At 44.5% G+C, this 20771-nt stretch overlaps 1 protein-coding gene across 2 annotated transcripts in view; it reads right to left on the bottom strand.

Moving 5' to 3' along the window:
* TASP1 (taspase 1) overlaps nt 1-20771 on the bottom strand; it is a 628686-nt gene that overhangs the window by 164563 nt on the left and 443352 nt on the right. For both annotated transcript variants that reach the window (XM_069234107.1, XM_069234108.1), the window contains one exon: nt 12660-12770. In XM_069234107.1, the coding sequence (XP_069090208.1) occupies nt 12660-12770 (111 nt within the window). The remainder of the gene's footprint in view (nt 1-12659; nt 12771-20771) is intronic.

The raw sequence follows: 20771 nt of genomic DNA, 5'->3' as shown, positions 1-20771 counted from the left end.
CCTGGTCTTTAAGCCTGGCTTCCATGGTGTTCTGTTGCTTGGTAAGTAGATGAATATGTTCCTCTAGACGGCTGGACGTAGACTATAGGGCATGAATATGCGTTTCAGCTCTGGTAACTTTCTGAGTCATTTTGGGAAAATTAGCTCTTAAGAGGGAGATGTCTATTGTTACTACATCTAACTTAGGCTTCAATGTCTGTTTCAAGTCTGAGATGGCAGTCATGATTGTGCTTAAGGATGGTTCAGGTGTTCCATTAGCATCTGAGGCCAAGAATCCTGGTGGGGCCATCACCTTCAGTATTGCATATTTGTCCATTTTATTGAGTTGTGCCTGGGCCTGACCTTTGGGATTAACCATGCCTACGTAGAGGCTCTTGCACCCCCGGGCGGAGACAGGGAAGTCCCCACCTGTCCTTCACCATCACCTCCAAGACTGGGGGTAAGGCGGAGGGGGACAATTCTTCAGGTCCAAAGGCAATTTGGGGGGAGCCCCCCGTCAGGCCCAAGCCACTGTTGGCGCAACCCCCTTAGGTATTGCTCACCAGGCTCGTCCAGCAGAGTTTAGGCAGTTTTTGTTCACGGCCACTCCCATGCAGTGCCCTCCGGGAATTCCAATTTTAGTCCCCGCCTTCTCAGGATGTACGCTCACTGCAGACACTTGGGGAGGGCCACATCAGCTTCCAGTTTGAGATCCCCTTCTCGGGCCCGTATAATTCTTCCATGGCTGACCGCTGTCCTACCTACCTGTCCCGGGCTGTCTGGGGTAGGTGGTTTTGGAGGGGGGAGGGGCAAACTCAGTCTCCGTTGGTGTCACTCCCAGTGCTCCACAGCTGCCTCAGCCCAGGCTGTTCTCCCACTGTCTGGGTCTTTGCCCACCCTGTCGGTCCAGTCGTCTCCCTCTACGCCAGGAGGGATAATTACTCGTCAAGTTCGTCCAGTAGAGTTTAGCCAGGCAGGGGAAAGGAAGGGCCAACGCCACCTCCAGGGCTTGTCACTCTAGGAAGTCCGGCCTTTGTCCTCCCTTACTCAGGATGTACGCTCACCTCTCGCATTTAGAAAGGGCTCTCTCAGCCCTCTCAGCCACCATTTTGAGGTCTCTCTCTCTCAGGCCCAGATAATTCTTCCGCTGCTGCTCACCGTCTTTTCCCTCTGCCTCATGCTCCTCCGGTGGGGAGATGGGGGGGGGGGTGCTGGGGTCAGTTCCCAATTAAACAGTCACGTTAGACATCATAAAGGCAGATAATAAAGGAATGGCATCTACCCAGGCTGGCATTAGTGCTACATTGTCAATGCTACTGGACGAATATTGTTGGCCATAAACATCTAAAGCTAGGCACAAATATGTACAGCAATGTGCCACTTGTCAACAAATAACTATGGCTCCCAGATAATCTTAATACCACCTTCATTTGACAAGGAAGGTGCTTACTTTGATGCAGAAATTTTAAATTACAAAGGAATATTTTGTTTTCATCATTATGGTCAACAATATATTACTTAATACATCAATTTAAATTATACAATTTTACTCAATGCGAACACATTGAGACTCCTAGGACAGACAGTCCTAAGGCTTTCTAAGAGACGTTTGCTTATTTCACCATCAATAAAATATATAATTAATCTGCTTATTTTTATTTGCAGGATTCCAACCTGTTACCAACAGTTTTGAATACACAACTAAGATTATACAGTCCCTTTAATTTCTTGAGTTCCTTTCAAAACAAGGTTACACATATAGGGTCTCTTTTAACAGGGTACGAATTCCTGGCAAATTAAAACATTTGACATGTTATTGTCCAGCAACTCAAATGCTTGAGTTCTGCTTCCCTTCAGGATTTGCAGCTCCATCTAGCTCCTAAAGATAACTACACACATTTTCCAGCTTGGAAGTGGGAACAGCTGTCACTAACCATGAAAATGTAATGTTTAATAAGACAACATATGGTCAAGGGGAGCAGCAATCTAGCTTGTCCATACAAATGAATACACTTCTAGATTCTTGCCTAAAACATTTAGTTCCTTAGCCAATAGAGCAGGTCTTAGACTGTCACTTGTCAATATTACTACACACAGTGTTGAAAAGTGATGTCAATATTTGTAATCATCTTTTAATCTCAATTCTGTTGCATGTTGAAGATACATGATGATACGAATCCAAACAATTTTCTTTTAGGTTAAGCTCCTGTAGGAAAGTACCATCTTGCCTGGCATGTTACCCCCATATTTCACTGTATATATGTTGTTTTGGTCTATGTGTCACTGGGACCCTGCAAGGCAGGCCCCCAGTGCTCATAAGTATGTGCCCTGTATGTGTTCCCTTTGTGATGCCTAACTGTCTCACTGAGGCTCTGCTAACCAGAACCTCAGTGGTTATGCTCCCTCTGCTTTCCAAATTTGTCACTAACAGGCTAGTGACTAAATTTACCAATTCACATTTGCATACTGGTACGCCCATATAATTCGCTAGTATATGGTACTGAGGTACCAGGACCTGGATGTATTGGGGTTCCAGGAGCATTAATTTTGCCACCCATAGGAAGCTCTGACAATTCTTACAAAGGCCTGCCACTGTAGCCTGCGTGAATTAAAGTCCACGTTATTTCACAGCCATTTACCACTGCACTTAAATAACTTATAAGTCACCTATATGTCTGGGTGCAAACTTACTTAGTGTGTGGGAACCCTGTCACTAGCCAAGGTGCCCCCACATCGTTCAGGGCAAATTCCCCGGACTTTGTGAGTGTGGTGACACCATTACACGAGCGCACTGTACATAGGTCACTACCTATGTACAGCGTCACAATGGTAACTCCGAACATGGCCATGTAACATGTCTAAGATCATGGAATTGTCACCCCAATGCCATTCTGGCATGGGGGTGACAATTCCATGATCCCCCGGGTCTCTAGCACAGAACCCGGGTACTGCCAAACTGCCTTTCCGGGGTCTCCACTGCAGCTGCTGCTGCTGCCAACCCCTCAGACAGGTCTCTGCCCTCCTGGGGTCCAGGCAGCCCTGGCCCAGGAAGGCAGAACAAAGGACTTTGTAACACCCTCTCCCTTTGGAAATAGGTGTGAAGGCAGGGGAGGAGTAGCCTCCCCCAGCCTCTGGAAATGCTTTGATGGGCACAGATGGTGCCCATCTCTGCATAAGCCAGTCTACACCAGTTCAGGGATCCCCCGGCCCTGCTCTGGTGCAAAACTGGACAAAGGAAAGGGGAGTGACCACTCCCCTGACCTGCACCTCCCAGGGGAGGTGCCCAGAGCTCCTCCAGTGTGTCCCAGACCTCTGCCATCTTGGAAACAGAGGTGTCTGTGGCACACTGGACTGCCCTGAGTGGCCAGTGCCAGCAGGTGACGTCAGAGGCTCCTTCTGATAGGCTCTTACCTCTCTTGGTAGCCAATCCTCCTTCCTAGGAAGCCAAACCTCCTTTTCTGGTTATTTAGGGTCTCTGCTTTGGGGATCTCACCAGATAACGAATGCAAAAGCTCACCAGAGTTCCTCTGCATCTCCCTCTTCACCTTCTGCCAAAGGATCGACCGCTGACTGCTCAGGACGCCTGAAAAACCGCAAAAAAGTAGCAAGATGACTACTAGCAACCTTGTATCGCTTCATCCTGCCGGCTTTCTCGACTATTTCCTGGTGGTGCATGCTCTGGGGGTAGCCTGCCTCCTCTCTGCACCAGGAGCTCTGAAGAAATCTCCCGTGGGTTGACAGAATCTTCCCCCTGCAACCGCAGGCACCAAAAGACTGCATCACTGGTCCTCTGGGTCCCCTCTCAGCACGGCAAGCATGGTCCCTGGAACTCAGCAACTCTGTCCAAGTGACTCCCACAGTCCAGTGACTCTTCAGTCCAAGTTTGGCGGAGGTAAGTCTTTGCCTCCCCACGCTAGACTGCATTGCTGGGTACCGCGTGATTTGCAGCTGCTCCGGCTCCTGTGCACTCTTCCAGGATTTCCTTTGTGCACAGCCAAGCCTGGGTCCCCGACACTCCTTCCTGCAGTGCACAACCTTCTGAGTTGTCCTCCGGTGTCGTGGGACTCCCTTTTGTGACTTCGGGTGGACTCCGGTTCACTTTCCTTCCAAGTGCCTGTTCAGGTACTTCTGCGGGTGCTGCCTGCTTCTGTGAGGCCTCCCTGAGTTGCGGGGCGCCCCCTCTGTCTCCTTCTCCAAGTGGCGACATCCTGGTCCCTCCTGGGCCACAGCAGCACCCAATAACCTCTACCGCGACCCTTGCAGCTAGCAAGGCTTTTTTGCGGTCTTTCTGCGTGGGAACACCTCTGCAAGCTTCATCGCGACGTGGGACATCCATCCTCCAAAGGAGAAGTTCCTAGTCCTATTCTTTCTTGCAGAACTCCAAGCTTCTTCCAACAGGTGCCAGCTTCCTTGCAACCTCAGCTGGCATTTCCTGGGCTCCTGCCCACTCTCGACACTGTCGCGACTATTGGACTTGGTCCCCTTGTCTTACAGGTACTCAGGTCTGGAAATCCACTGTTGTTGCATTGCTGGTGTTTGTTCTTCCTGCAGAATCCTCCTATCACGACTTCTGTGCTCTCTGGGGGTAGTAGGTGCACTTTACACCTACTTTTCAGGGTCTTGGGGTGGGCTATTTTTCTAACACTCACTGTTTTCTTACAGTCCCAGCGACCCTCTACCAGCTCACATAGGTTTGGGGTCCATTCGTGGTTCGCATTCCACTTTTGGAGTATATGGTTTGTGTTGCCCCTATACCTATGTGCTCCTATTGCAATCTACTGTAATTTTACACTGCTTGCATTACTTTTCTTGCTATTACCTGCATAATTTTGGTTTGTGTACATATATCTTGTGTATATATCTTATCCTCATACTGAGGGTACTCACTGAGATACTTTTGGCATATTGTCATAAAAATAAAGTACCTTTATTTTTAGTACTTCTGTGTATTGTGTTTTCTTATGATATTGTGCATATGACACCAGTGGTATAGTAGGAGCTTTACATGTCTCCTAGTTCAGCCTAAGCTGCTGTGCTATAGCTACTTTCTATCAGCCTAGGCTGCTAGAAACAACTCTTCTACACTAATAAGGGATAACTGGACCTAGCACAAGGTGAAAGTACCTCTGGTACCCACTACAAGCCAGGCCAGCCTCATACAGCTCCTACTAGACAAAAGCTTCACCCATTTTATGTACTGCTTTATGCTGTGATGTAACATTCATCACCATATTCTGAGAAGGAAGCTGCTATTGTTATTATTATTATGTTAATAGACAAATAAACACTGAAGATATTGCTTTTCTGCAGTAGATAATTGTAAGCAAATACTATTTAAACACATCTATTCTGGTTCCACTATCACTTTGTTACCCTTAATGTTAACAAAGAAATTCAAACAACTGCACTCATTCAGCTTCGCTGGGCTCTTCTTACACTTAAATCACAAATGGCCCCTCCTTAATGAAAGTACACTCTTGTGCATTACAATCTCAATGCAGGTCAGAAATACCCGGCTAAAAAAAGCCGGCCTATCAATTGCCCTCTATACAACAAATAGAAGAGACACATTTTTTTTAGCTGATCATTTCAGCATAATGTGGTTGCTATGTGGTACTAGTTCTCTATGTACTTTTATGGATGTTAACAATAATCCTCTATGGAATGGTATGAACCTATACACACCTACATTGATGGGACCTCCAGTTCCAACATATTTTCTTCCTCAATGCAGTGTATTAGCACATCAGTACTGGGGTGGCATGGTGAGCAAAAGAACGATGGATTAAACCCAGATCTGTGACTGGGGGTGAGTGTTTGCATTGTCTGCACTCCGTCCATCATCCTTTTGTGTTACTAATGTTGCCCTAAGTGGGAAGGGTATGCCCAGACGTGGGTCCCTTGCTCACTGTGCCACTGGAATCAAGCTAGCCTGGCTGAAGAAGGGTGATACCCTGAAACCGGTCCCAGGATGCTTGTTTCCGGTCCAGTGAGGACCTGGCTTGGCAGTTCGGTCTGGACTGTTCCCATGAGGAACAGGGTCAAGACTGATTTGCATATGGCTGGGTCCGAACTGGGGTGGCATGGTGAGCAAAAGAACGATGGATTAAACCCAGATCTATGACTGGGGTGAGTGTTTGACAATGTTCAGCATTCTGTCCAACACTTGTTGTTTTTGCTTTGTCGCCCTAAGTGGGAAGGGTATGCCCAGACGTGGGTCCTGTGCTTCCCATGCCACTGGATTCAAGCTAGCCTGGCTGATGAGGGGTGAAACCCCGAAACCGGTCCCAGGATGCTTGTTTCCGGTCCAGTGAGGACCTGGCTTGGCAGTTCGGTCTGGACTGTTCCCATGAGGAACAGGGTCAAGACTGATTTGCATATGGCTGGGTCCAGACTGGGGTGGCATGGTGAGCAAAAGAACGATGGATTAAACCCAGATCTATGACTGGGGTGAGTGTTTGACAATGTTCAGCATTCTGTCCATCACTTGTTGTTTTTGCTGTGTATTAGCACATCATCATGTTTTAATCATTTTGAATAGTCTCTGTTATGCGACACAATCACTATACAAAGCTTTTATGACTTTACTCTGTCTCTCCATACTTGCCAGTTGCTGGATGCATCTGCACCTGTTATTCCTTGTTACCAAGCCCTTCTTCACAATGGCAACTATATTGTAGAACTAATGTTTCATGTTGTGGGTTGTGTCAAATTTATATTTATCTGCTTCCCAAATAAATACCTGTGAAAGGTTGTGGTGAGACATCATACACTACTCCATCATACACTGATGTTCTCTCTTGGCTAAAAGTTAGTTTAGTCCCTATGTGCTTTAGTGAACTGAATATCCCCTTGCAGTTTTAACACAAAAACGTTTCTTTAACTTCTGAACCACAAACTTTACACCTTCACATTGCACATTCTGCAGCAGAAACACAGCACATCTTAAATACTCCGCTGTCTGACTCACTTCGTTGACTTGTTTGGGTAGTCTTCCATCTTACTAACACAAGAGGTGTTATTAATGTTTTTAACAAAATAGCCTCTTTATTATTAACTGCTCGTCAGAACGTGTTTGTAGTTACACCTGCATTTTTGGGTTCTCTCACTTCATATCTGCTCAGTGAATTCTCATCAATTCTGTGTCTTGGAGGTGTAGTGATTTTACTCATCCTACTAAGGCGATGAATATGCTGTATGCATTTGAGCAGCACACTCATTGTGCTGCTGCCTTCTACTTGGGTGTGGGTTTGTGTTCCAGCACTGGACTTTTTGGTCTTCATTGCTACCTCTGCATGACTCTGCACTTATCTATGATCAAGTCTGCTACTTATGAAGCAGAACTGCTGCTGCTCATGTGCCACCAACTTATGATGTGTCTTCGACAACTCCATATTCAGCCATCTTTGGTTGTCTACCTCCTATTGTGGTACCAAAGGCAAACTCACCAGCATCTAATTACATGCCTTATTCACTAGCAGCAACATCAACTTCAATTTTCAATAATCTTTTGCCAGCTGACAAGTGTGCCACCTACTGTTTATCCAGTTTTATTGAAGATCTCCATGGCTTGTTTTTCACCATCGCCTCTGACAAAATCAATGCACATTTGACACTTACATCTGGAGATTCCAGGCCTGTCTATGACACTGAACTCATGTAAAAAAGGTGCACAAGTGCTGCTTTTCCCTGCATCCAGCACGTGTATCTAATTTTTGCACCCTAGTGCAGAATCAAATTAGGCATAAGGCTAATAACTTTCTTTTTCATTTATCAATGTGCAGTGATATACACCAATATATATCAGCTTTGGCGTGATTAAATTTATTCACATATGAAAAAGAATAACCCATATAATTCTGGGGGTATCATTGTTTTTTCTTTATATGCCTAAGAGCCCCTTATATTGGGCATTCGATCATTGTGGACTCGGCCCTCAAATGTTGCTGTTCATTTGCAACTCCTAATAAGTTCATATCCATTTTTGGTTATCGTATAAAACGTGTGCTTGATAGTGTGCGATTAGTTGATATATTCAGAAACAAATATTAGCTTTAGACTTAATATGTAAGTGAATTCTTGTCTTCCTTTCCACCTTGCATCAAGTATCACAAGGGTATTTTTCTGAAAATAATGTTGCTAGTGGTATAAAATAAATATTCACAGCTCTCTCAGAAAGAGAACCGCTTCAGATTCCAGAGAGGCAGAGCAATTTGATGTGCCTGCAACAAAGAATTGACCAGATAATAAGCACAGCCACATAGACATGACTTAGTCTTGTCCTGCAAACAGGCGTTTTGACTACAAAATATCAATGAAGTTCAGGCATGCACGGACAAGCATCTAAACACTGAAATCTCAAAGAATATCAGAATGTTGGTGCTAATATGCTTATTAGCTCAGATGACTAGATACAAAGGGAATCTCCACAATGCAGCATCTTGCCTGTTTACATAACCTTTGCTTTCTATTTATAATAGTTACTGTTCCCTGGGTCTCCCCCATCCCGTGCTGTAGGGAACAGATGCAGCTCCTCCACTATGGCAGAGGAGCGTTGACCACCCATCAGCAGCAGCAGCTGCAAACCTTCTACTATAAAACGATAATAAACTATGTGTATTATCGTTTTGTAGTAAAAGGGGCGGGCCACGGGCTGTGACTGGGACAGAGGAGAAGTGCTCAGCACTTCCCCTTAGTGTGCATGCATGTTTGGCCGGCCATCTCGGGCCGGCAGAACACATATGCGCACTGTGCTCTCTCCATCCCGACACTGTGTTTCCAGGCTGGAGAGAGCAGGCATAGGCTCACAGTCAGCCTTGGAGCGCCCTGGCTGTATGCTTCAGCCAATCCGAACGCTGCTGTCATGCTGCCCCCAGAATGACAGCAGCGTTCAAACTGGCTGCAGGACATTCAGGGAGCCTGTACCTGCAGCTACAGCAGAGGAACGGCGCAGTGGCAGCGGCGGCAATACAGTTAATTTTTTTTTAAATTTTTTTTTTATTAATTCCCCCCCTCCCCGAACGCACCGCCCTACCACTGCAAAACGCTGTGAGCCATTCCTGGTAGGGAGAAGGCTGTTCAGGGCTCTTTCTGGCACTGATACAGAGACATCATTCCCTCATGAGCCATGGCTGATAAGGAGCTTCCATGTTGCTTCCTGTGGCTGAGCACCTATATGTCACCTAGCTAAGCCATATTCTGAGCTTTTTGCAGGAATGATGGAGCAGTGGACTAATGCACCCACTGCAGGAATCTGCTCACAGGTCCAAACCCAAGCAGGTCCACTCAGCCTTTCATCGTTCTGAGGTTCATAAAATGAGTACCCCTTAGTTGGGTAACAATAAACATCTGTTATTTCAATTAGAGCCAAGATACCCCTCCTGGTGAATGTGCACTTTACAAATACAAATTATGTTATTTTGTTTTTATGTTATTTTATGAGCACAACTTAGATGCTTATAAGGAGGTATTGCAGCACTGTAGATGAGAACCAGTCACATACAAGTGCACATGCATTTGTCCTGCAAATCTGTAGGGCTTGAGAACCGGTGACTTATTACATTTCACACTGGTAAATGTACAAATAAATGCGCTACTTTTGGCTGAAAACATAAAATCTTATTAAAGTGTCTTGAGTGAGATATCATAACATAAAACACAATAGCACAGCATCTATGGATCAAAAACAAAACAAGACAATGCAAGCAAACACAATAATGATAAACACGACAGAACACAACACAACTGAAATCCACACTAAAACAACACCTTACTGATATCAAAAGAACAATGAAACACAAACACTATAAAACACACAACACACCCCAACATAGAAAACACAAACACGATTTAACACAACACATTCATACTGTGCTGTTGTAATCCAATGTTTGTGTTATTTAATGGCTAATTGTCACGATGTTGTGCTGCGTTGTTGTTCACTGTTGATTTACCATGTTTTATCTTGTGTTGTGCAGATATGTTATCTATTTCTGTGCTTTAATGGCGTGTTATTATGATACATGCCGCTACAATGTTTTTAAATTGAGCTGGAATGTTGCTGTGATGGGGTATGCCGCTGTGCCACATTCTTGTGTGAGGATGGCGTATTAGGTCATTATTGTGTGTTGTCTAATCTGTTGTTGGGTTGCTCTGTTGGTGTGTATTGTTCACTAGCCTTGTATTATTACAATGGGTCGATCCACTGTGCACCTGCATTATTGTACTGGGATGTGTTTTTATACCTCAAATGCAGTATTTCTGTTTAAACATGCAAAAATGTTTCTGACTACTGTGCAAGGCCCTGAAGTATGCCTGTATACTTTAGAGCAGTGGTTCCCAACCTTTTGACTTCTTTGGACACCCACTTTATCGTTACTTGAACCCGGGGACCCCGAATGCATCATTATTGGAATCCGAGGACCCACTATCCCACTGAGTCATTACTTAAAGCTGGGGACCTAATCGGTTAAGATTTAATTTTATAAGCAGTCGCAGACCCCCTGAGGAGGATTCGCAGACCCCCAGGGGTCCCCGGACCGCAGGTTGGGAATCACTGCTTTAGAGTTTACACTTTAAACCTATTCATTAAATCAGTGATCTAACCAATTCATAGAGAAATGTGTGTTGTAAAGTAGCTCATGTGGCCCTAAAAATAAGACTGCTTGAAGTGGTCCTCCAATATCATCTGAAGAAGGTCAAACGTGTTCACTTCCCTAGGATTCTCCCTGCAATATCAGGTCGGTGTTAACATCATTTTCCAATTGCCTTTACATCCCAGTCTAGCCCTCTGGATTTAAGTGCTTTACAGACATCACAATTTAATGGTTGTGGTTGATGACACCAGAGTTACGTTAGAAAGAAAACAACCCATATAACTAATCCACTCCTCCAATTCTAAAAAGCCTCGTAACTATAGCTTGAGAAGGATACCAGATCGGTACTGTAAATTAGCAAAGCTTCATTCCACTTTGTGCACACTTGGTTAATAATGCAGGATCCCTTCAGCAGGACGTGGCAACCAAAGTTCCAAGGCCCACATGCAACACATTTCCCCACCATAACATGTGCTGGATCCTGATTTATATTCTGATCTTTGCCCTGATAGGTTAAATTGTTCAGTGCATCGTGTTCCATAAGTGGAAACAATGCTCCTCAATTGAATGAAATCTATGCTTATGCGAGTATGTGTTGTGAAACTCTGCCGGCCATTTTGATTTTTACCTTGTTGACAATTCTTGAAAAACAAGAATTGTCAAAAGCAAATAGATTGGCACTCGCATTTTAACGGCAATGAAACACCTACAAATATTCCTCTCTAAAACTGGCCTCAAATAAAGCTTTTAAAGAAAACATTGTGTATTTCTTGTGTGAGCTCGCTTTTGGGGGTGGGGTGGGGGAGGGATATACCAGTAACATACCACAAATAAACTAAATCATCTGACAGGTTTGACATATCCTCAACATGCATTTTCTCCAAGTAAGTTTGAGAGGTGAGTGGGTCATAACATGCCTGATTTTCCTAATGAAACTGGTAAATTGGTCACCCTGTGCTCACCTAAAGGGCTAACCGAAATCTACCAGGCCATGATCAGTCGATCCTGATAATATAACAAATATATGTGAAAAATGAATAAACTGTTTATTTTCTGTACCTCAATGAAATAAACTTGAGACTAAATTAAAATTACATACAGGAGAGGTTCAAAGGTGTGATGATGGAGTTACATTTCTTCAGAAACAACTTTGCCATTTGAAGGACTGAAACAATAACCACCCTCATACAATCCAGAGGATTCATGAAAAAAATGAAGATCATTGTACTGATCATTGTACATCGACAAATGGCCACCTGCCTGCCTGTCTGCCTACAGCTGTCTCAGAGATAACAGAATGCACAAAGTCTACATAAACGAGTAGAAGCATGCTGGGTCAATTATCACTAGCAATATTCTTATACCCCCCTGCCTGAACAAAGCTTTTTGGCAAGATGAAAGCAAGTGGTGTAAGGGTATTTGTACAAGGCACCCAGTTAATTTAAAAATACATAATGACTAATTAATAACTGCATGATCAATGCAGGATTCTTTGTTATCAAGAAGGCTGGGCACGTTCGGTTTAAAATCTATTGCCAAGGTGATATTGGCTAATCACTGTCAACCAGACACACTGCCTAGAACTGACGAAGATCTGTAAATCAGGCTTGTCAGCATATTCAGCAAAAGGGATGAAATTCAATGAGACCTCTGACATATTCTATGACTGCCAGTAGGAACCTTTCTTGCCTTGAAGATTACTTTAATGATTAACTGAGAGGCAGTCGTGGGCAGGCCCTCAAACTACCGTAAACATACCATCTACCAATTTATAACATGTAGAATATCTGGGCTTTGATAACCACAGTAGACTGTTGCATACATTAGATGCACCATTATGGAGATGCGAGAACTTTCAGTAGTTAGGACTTAACATTTGCAATTTCTGCTACTCTAGCTCTTCCACAAAGTCTTCACTCTAACAGCATAGGTGTCAAGAAATTCTGAACAACTGACCCAGTTCTTCTGTCTCTAAATGAGGTGTCCTATTTGTTTAAAACTATCACGTACTTCATGGTAAAAAGAGATATTATTATACCACAGACTCTTTGCAATGTCTATTGTTTGACCGCACTGCGAACTTACCAATAAACTTATTTTGCATAGTCTCAAGCAGCGCTTGGTGGGCATCTTCAGCCTGTAGAGCTTGTGAACATTCTCTGGCCAATATGGTCCGAACAAGGTGCTCCCCACAGCCTGAAGAAAAAGAAAGGGAAGGAGACATCTATCAAGTACATTATATTTCTTTATGCAATCTCAGTAGAATAATTAGGTGGAAAATACAGTAATACAAAATTAGTTCCTTAATCAATAAACAAGAAACAAATACAAGAGCACAATATGGTTTAACCTATCATAATACCACTCACAGGTAATTTCAACTGGTCTCTGGTTGGCAGTCAGTTTGCACTCTGTTCAAACAGGGACCCTCACTCTAGTCAGCGCAAGGAAGTTACACTCCTAAAACAACCCCTGCTCACCCCTTGGTAGCTTGGCACAAGTGTTCAGGCTTATCTCAAAGGCAATGTGTAAAGTATTTGTACCAACACACACAGTAATACAGTGAAAACATTACAAAATGGACACCACACCAGTTTAGAAAAATAGGTAATGTTTATCTAAAAAAATCAAAACCAAAACAACAAAAATCCATCATGCACTGGTCAAGATATGAATTTTTTAAGTAAAAAGAGTCTTAGTCCATAGAAAACAATGGAAACGTTGATTTTAGGCAAAGGACATGGTTTGTGTACAAAATAAAGCTGCAAGGGTGAGCATGCGTGGAAAAAGTCAGCAATGCGTTGATTCCTTACTCGCAAGTGAGGCCATGAGTCGTTCCTTCTTCAGTAGGGTAGGTGATGCGTTGTTTTTCCTCTCCGCAAGAGACGGATGTGTCGAATTCTGGACAAGGCACCTAGGATCCTCACAAGCTTGCGTTGATTTTTGACACCCAGCGAGAATACGTGAGAAATCCGGCCACACGGTGTTAGGAAACGGTGATGTGTGGGGTTTGCGTCGTTATCAGAAAGCAGGTGTTGCATTGTTTCTCCAGCAGGGATACATTGATCTCTCAGCCATGATGCAAGTGGAGCATCAATTTTAGCTGCTAAGCAGGTGGCGCATCATTTTTTAGCTACGTTGCAAGTGGTGTGTAGAAATTTGCCCAGCAAGGCAGGAGCCTCAGCAGAGAGTCCACGTGCTGGCAGAGGAAGTCTTTGATGGCCCTGAAACTTCAAAACAGGAGGCAAGCTCAGTCCAAGCACTTGGAGATTCTTCTCAAGCAGGAATATTCCACAAAGTCCAGGCTCTGTCCCCTTTCACAGGCAGAAGCAACAACTGCAGGATAGCCCAACAAAGCCCAGTCACAGGCAGGGGAAGCACTTCTCCTCAGCTCTTCTCCTTGGCAAAGGTTCCTCTTGGTTCCAGAAGTGATCTAAAAATCTGGGGGTTTTTGGGCCGATACTTATACCCGCCTTTGAAGTAGGCAAACTTCAAAGGAAAGTCTCTGTTGTTCACAAGATCCTGCATTGCCCAGGTCTGCCCCAGACACACACCAGAGAGAGGGTTGGAGACTGCACTGTATGAGGGCAGGCACAGCCCATTCAGGTGTAAGTGACCACTCCTCCATCCACTCTAGCCCAGATGGCTCATCAGGATATGCAGGCTACACCTCAGCTCCCTTTGTGTCACTGTTTAGAGGAGACTCACAAACAGCCAACTGCCAGTCTGACCCAGACAGAGAATCCACAAACAGGCAGAGTCACAGAATGGTTTAAGCAAGAAAATGCCCACTTTCTAAAAGTGGCATTTTCAAACAGACAATTTAAAAACCAACTTTACCAAAAGATGTATTTTTAAATTGTGAGTTCAGAAACACCAAACTCCACATCTCTATCTGCTCTTAAAGGGAAACTGCACTTAAAATGATATGCAAAGGCATTCCCCATGTTAACCTATGAGAGAGATAGGCCGTGCAACAGTGAAAAACTAATTTGCCAGTATTTCACAGTTAGGACATATAAAACACATCAGTACATGTTCCATTTTTAACATACACTGCACCCTGCCCATGGGGCTTCCTAGGGACTACATTAGGGGTGCCTTACATGTATAAAAAGGGAAGGTTTGGGCATGGCAAGTGGGTACACTTGTGAGGTCTAGTTTGGAAGTTTAAAACTGCACACACAGACACTACAGTGACAGGACTGAGCCATGTTTACAAGGCTACTCGCGTGGGTGGCACAGCCAGTGCTGTAGGCCCACTAGTAGCATTTGATTTACAGGCCCTGGGTACCTCTAGTGCCCTCTACTAGGGACTTATCAGTAAATCAAATATGCCAAGCATGGAAAAGCCAATCACCAATACAATTTACACAAGAACACTTGCACTTTAGCACTGGTCAGCAGTGGTAAAGTGCCTAGAGTACAGAAAACAGCAAAAACAGAGTCCAGCACACAGTCAAAACAGGGGAAGCAGAGGCAAAAAAGACAGGGGAGACCACACCAGGGATGCCAGGTCTAACAAGATATATATCAAGTCCATTACATTTCTTAATGCAATCTAAGTGGAATAATTAAGTGGAAAATACAGTAATACAAATTTAGTTTCTTAGTTAATAAACAAGAAACAAATACAAGAGTGCAATATGGTTTAAACTATCATAATACCATTCACAGGTAATTTCACCTTACGTTCTATTTCGCACCAAACAAGGTAGCTAACTCTGTTCAAGTCTTCAGTTATTTGAAGAAACAAGGATTTTATTTGTTGATAGGGCAACCAGTATCTAACACTGCATAAACACTCATAAGTATTTGAATTTGCAGATAATGACAATGTTCTGAAAACCGATCACTCTCGCAAACCAAAACATAAAAAGGTGGTGGGCGGAATGCTTTAAATTTGTATACCACAGACAATGCTCGGGGTAGCATCCCAAACCATTGTTCTTTGCTAACCATACCACCTCAGTTTGGACCCAGCCATTTGTAGATCAGTCTTGACCCTGCTCCAATGGGAACAGCCCAGCATGAACTGCCAGGTACCCCCTGAAACGGAACTCAAGCAACCCAGGAACGGTTTCACCCTAAAAATGGGCTCATCAGCCGGTTACAGCCTGGTTCTGTGGAAAACCGAGAAAGTGGTTGTGTGAAACAGAACCCTTTCATTTTTTTTGTTTTCTGAGCTAGTACTAGACCCGCCTGCAAGCAGTTCATGAATACCGATTTCAAATAAGATCATGCAAGAGAAGAACGCAAGTCCTACTTTTCAGGAGTGGGTGATTTCTCACCCTGAAAAATCCTTTTAAAAACAAGTAGAAATGGTTCTGAACGGTCTCTAAAAATAGCTTTATATTCACTGCTGTATGAGGCCGGTCGTACCATTCTCAGGGGTTACTGGAGTTTACCCTCCGCAGCAAGTCTTTAAAAAAAAATAGTGGCAAAAGAGTGGATTTTCAGCAAAAGTTCCCTCCAAATAGGTGAAGAGCTTTATTGCAGGCATACAAAAATCAGCTTATTTAATTTCACATGACGTAATATTTATCAAAATGTATATGGCATTCTTATTGACTTCACTTTTCAATCCTGTCCTTACCACTACTGGCCTTGAGGAACAGCAGTCCTCACCCATTTTTTCATTTTAGATTTGGGCCAAGATAGCTGAATACTGTACTCCTCCTCTTTATTTCTTCCATTGTAGAAACATCCAGAAAAAAAACACTAACAACATGCAAGCGTAGTATACTCCAAAGCAGGTCAGGGTGAAATTTTCGTTACGTCGATGTCAATATTTCTATCATTTGTCATTGCGCCTATTTTGCTAAATGACTGAAATAATACCATTATGCCACATCGTGTACTTTTCCAACATTTTTGGAAAACACCAGCCAGTGGGGCATGGGAAAAAATGAACAAACATAATGAAAGCAGCTGTACTACGTGTTATATATTTTTAGCGATTTTCGTTTGGGGCAAAATGCATGCCTAAGTCCAAGATGGACAGAAGAAAGCATAAAAAGTAGCACTAAATGGTGGGTCTGTGTAATTTCACGTAAATTTCCCTGAATTTTGTATAATTACGCAAAAATAAACTTACACAAATTTTGCAAACCTCTATCAAAAGTAACAAAAGATAAGTTGGATATATAAAAAGAAAGTGTATGATGAATATTTTTATACAAATTATAACAAACAAGTTAGTTGTGTTTGGTAATGCTCTTTGTGGTGGATATTCTAACTGCAGATTCTTCACCTTGTGAATACCCCAGATGCCACACTGCATCTGGAGACATTTCTCAGCGATTCCATAACATGCCAGTAGGTGGGGTCATGTGGCCACGTGTCAAGTCCATCCTGCCTTGAAAGTGAATGCAGGGCCCCATATAACTGCCACCTCTGGGCATCAATGTCAATTTCTTTCTGATATCTATCCGTGACGCAACGATCCCAGTAATCATGTTGTGCCTGTGTGCAGATCTCTAATTGGAACCTTTTTAGGGTGGACTAAAGGAGTCCATTCCACAGAAACCGGAAGGAGGATGGGTCTGTGAGGTATGTGTGAGGACACAGTATCCACCAGAAAGAACGTTACCCAAGATTATGTGGCTTGTTCTTCTGATGGACAATTCTAAATGGCTTGTTAAAATTATATTCAAGACTTTGGAATAAAGATCAAAGTCCATCAACTATAGCAGCTCATTCTTCAAGCATGGTGGTGTAAGTTGTGCAGTCTCTGGTGCAGAACCATGCCCTCTGGTAGCCAAATGGGAGGACAGATGCTCATGGCCAGAACCTCTGGGGACCACACTCTCATGGTGCAATCCAGAAACACAAGGATGACTTGGAACCAGTTGATATTACTGCTGTAGTTCTGCAAAAAGGACTGCATCTCCCTGCTGCCATAGGTCCTCTAGTCTGGAGATGCCAATCAGGTCCCACTTGGCAAAACCCGGGAGACTGCTGAGTGCAAGCAGCACCACTATATCCCAGAGAGGTGTGGCTTGTGTGATTGTCCCTTTCCACCCCATTGTTTGCGTGGGCATGTGCCAAATGTTCACTAGTATTGTCGTGGGGTTCCTGAATTGCTGGTGCATGTTAGGTCGTATAGTGCCCCTAGGTGCCCCCCTGGCTGCAGTTGCCATTTATCAAGTTGATAAGCCAGTTCATTAGGATGTCCAAGGACCCAACCGTTAATGGTGGTCAGCTGAGCTGCCCAGTAATATTTGTGAACATATGGTTGGGCCATCCCATGGTTAAGCCAGCTCCTTGACAGTTTGTGCCGCGTAATATGTGCCGAGCCCCTGTTCCAAAGCAGTGTGTTAACCTCCCTCTCAATATCTCGAAAATATGACCCAGACACTGGGTATGGAGTGTTATGTAGTATATACAGAAACCTGTGCAACAACCTCATTCATCAAGCATGCTGCTCGGCCCAGGAGCATCAGTGGGAGAGACCTCCAGTGTTGAACATCTCTTCTCAGTCTTTCCAGAGGTGGCATCAAGTTCCTCTCAAAGAATAGGGTAGGATAATGGCAAGGAACAACCCAAGATAACAGAAACCTGCCATGGCCAGGAGTGTGTGACAATCAGGTGGCAGGCACGGTGGGCCTCCCCATAGGGTGTAGATTAAGGATTTCGCCCAGTTTATCGAATACTCAAAATAGTGGCCAAAAGTGTGGACTATCTGTATTAGTCTTGCCAACATGAGGTCTGGGTCTGTGATGTAAAGCAGGACATCATCTGCGTAAGGCGATATTCTGTCTTCCCAGTGCTCAGACCAATGTAGGCCTCAGTCGGAACAATGGGTCCTGCCGCATCCAAGCCATCAAGGGTGCCAGAGGGAACATCAATGGGGAGAGGGGCAACACTGGCATGATCACGGCTGCAGCTGGAAAACACCAGATTGTCATGCACTTACTTCCACTTGCGCAAGGGGTTCTGCAAATAGAAGGCGCACCCACTTGACAATTTCCGGGCCAGAACCCAACCTAATCAGGACCTCAAATAAGTATGCCCACTTCATGAAATCAAATGCCATGCAGGCATCCAGGGAAAACACCAGTGACTGCTCCTGCAAGTATGGGATTCTGCTCAGTACGGTATGGAGGTATTGCAGATTCAGTGCAGTATTGCACCGAGACTTATACCCGACTGATCTGGGTGTACCAATTTCGGGATTACTTTTATTAGGCGATTGGCGAGGCCCTTGGTCAGGATTTTGGCCTCCGTGTTCAGGAGACAAATGGGTCTATATAGGTACACTCCTCAGGTGGTTTTCCTCTTTTTGGGATTACCACTACGGTCACCAGTCTCTGATCCTTTGGCAGTATAGCCTTTTGGCGGCTCTCTACAAACATCTTCAGGAGATATGGGGCCAGTTTTTGGCTCAGCAGTTTATACAATTCAATTGGTATCTGTTACTCCTTATCTGCTAGGCAACAGCAGTTCAGCTTGTCTGCCCTGGCATTCAAAGCTTTGCAAGTGTTGTGCGATCAGGGTTATGCCCAGAGCAATCAGGCAATTCCAGAGATGTAGAGCCTCCTGGCACAGGCCCACGATCCCACACCACCCTGTTTGTTCCAGCACCACATGGCAGTTGTGTTGTCTTTGACTACCTTTACCCATTCCTGCTTGATGGTCAGGGGCAAGCAAATCACTCCCAACTCTAACAAGGGAATGTTTCGACACAGACTAGAGTCCTCTGATCTACACCCTTCGCAGATGGCCTCCCCATCCCAGTAACAATGTATGCCCCATGACGATTAGTCCTGTGTGGGTTATGGAGACGTTCTAATTGCAGTCAAGCAGCCACCATTGTAGCTCTTTCACAGTTTCCTTCGACACATGAATGGAGTCTGACAGATAGCCTCAGTGCTGAGCCGATTGAGACTTCCGATCCAACTGCAGAGCCCCAGTGTGCTACCTGGTGTGGTCCATAAGCAGGATACAGGAGGCCAAGAAGCCTCAGAGTCCACCGCAAAGAGATCCAGGCTGCAGATTGAAAAATCAAGATCACAGCTCGAATATTCTGGTCTTGTTGAGGCGGAGAGATGGCTCAGAAAAGCACCATATACATGATGGCTTAGATGAACCATCATGTGCAGTTGTGAAGGTATCATTTGTAATGTTGGCACGTTGATGGAAAGCTCCAACAGTGTGAACAGGTTTGCTGTTGTCAGGAGGTGGTTCTCGGCTGTTTTAGACAAGCCTACCTAAATTGGCCAGTCATTGAGATATGGGAGCAAAGGTATTCCCAACCTCCCTATATAGGCTATAACCACAATCATCACTTTTGTGAACACCCAAGGTGCTCTGGCAGAGTCACAGCAGAGCACGGTGAACTGATAGTGCTCTTGGCCTACTTGAAACCACAGGGAACATCTGCGATTGCATGATGGGGATGTGAAAATATGAGTTCTCAAGGTCAGTCTTACCATACAGTCTCCTGGATCCAGGGCAGACAGAACATGGGCCAAGCTGAGCATTTTTAACTTGTTCTTCCAGAAGAAGTTCAGAGGGCAAACTTCCACTTTCTCGCTGGAGGAGCATCAACATTAAGAATTGATCCGCGGATGCTATACGGACCCATGGGGCTCCATGCGCTAAAGAGGGATGCGGTGGGGCATAAAAAATGTGGCCCATTGCCACCTTCAGCTGTTGGAGCTGCTGTGGCATCACATGTCTCCGAGTGGCAAGAGTGGCAGGACTAAGAAGACCCATGCTTAAATTTCCTATGCTTCTTGTGGGACTTCCTGGACTTACCTGAACCCAATGACTTCATAGATGGCTTGTCACAGAATCTCCTCTGCACCCTCAATTTCATCCAGGACCGTCACACCTTCAACTTCAACTGAGAGTGCTTTTTCATCCTCTGGTGTTCGGTGACTTATTTGGCTTCCTGGTCACAGAAGGCCTTCTAGTTAATTTTTGTGCAGCACGGACACAACACTGAGACGTATTTGGAGCTCAGGCACCACAGACAGACATCATGGGTGTCAGTGACCAACATCAGCTGGTGACAGTTATGACACAGTTTATTCCCTGCTGTTTTATGGGGAAAATCGACCTCAGAAGTAACAGGATTGGAGAAAATTGGATCCACGCCAACAAGTGCACAAAGAAAGGAACCAATATCAGTGCTCAAAGGTGGCACATATATAGTGGCCCGGACATCATATCCCGGGGGTATGGACCTGA

The sequence above is a fragment of the Pleurodeles waltl genome, chromosome 5, assembly GCF_031143425.1.
Source record: "Pleurodeles waltl isolate 20211129_DDA chromosome 5, aPleWal1.hap1.20221129, whole genome shotgun sequence".
Lineage (NCBI taxonomy): Eukaryota > Metazoa > Chordata > Amphibia > Caudata > Salamandridae > Pleurodeles > Pleurodeles waltl.
Note: the sequence above shows the minus strand (reverse complement) of the source record. Positions and strands in the feature narration are given on the sequence as shown.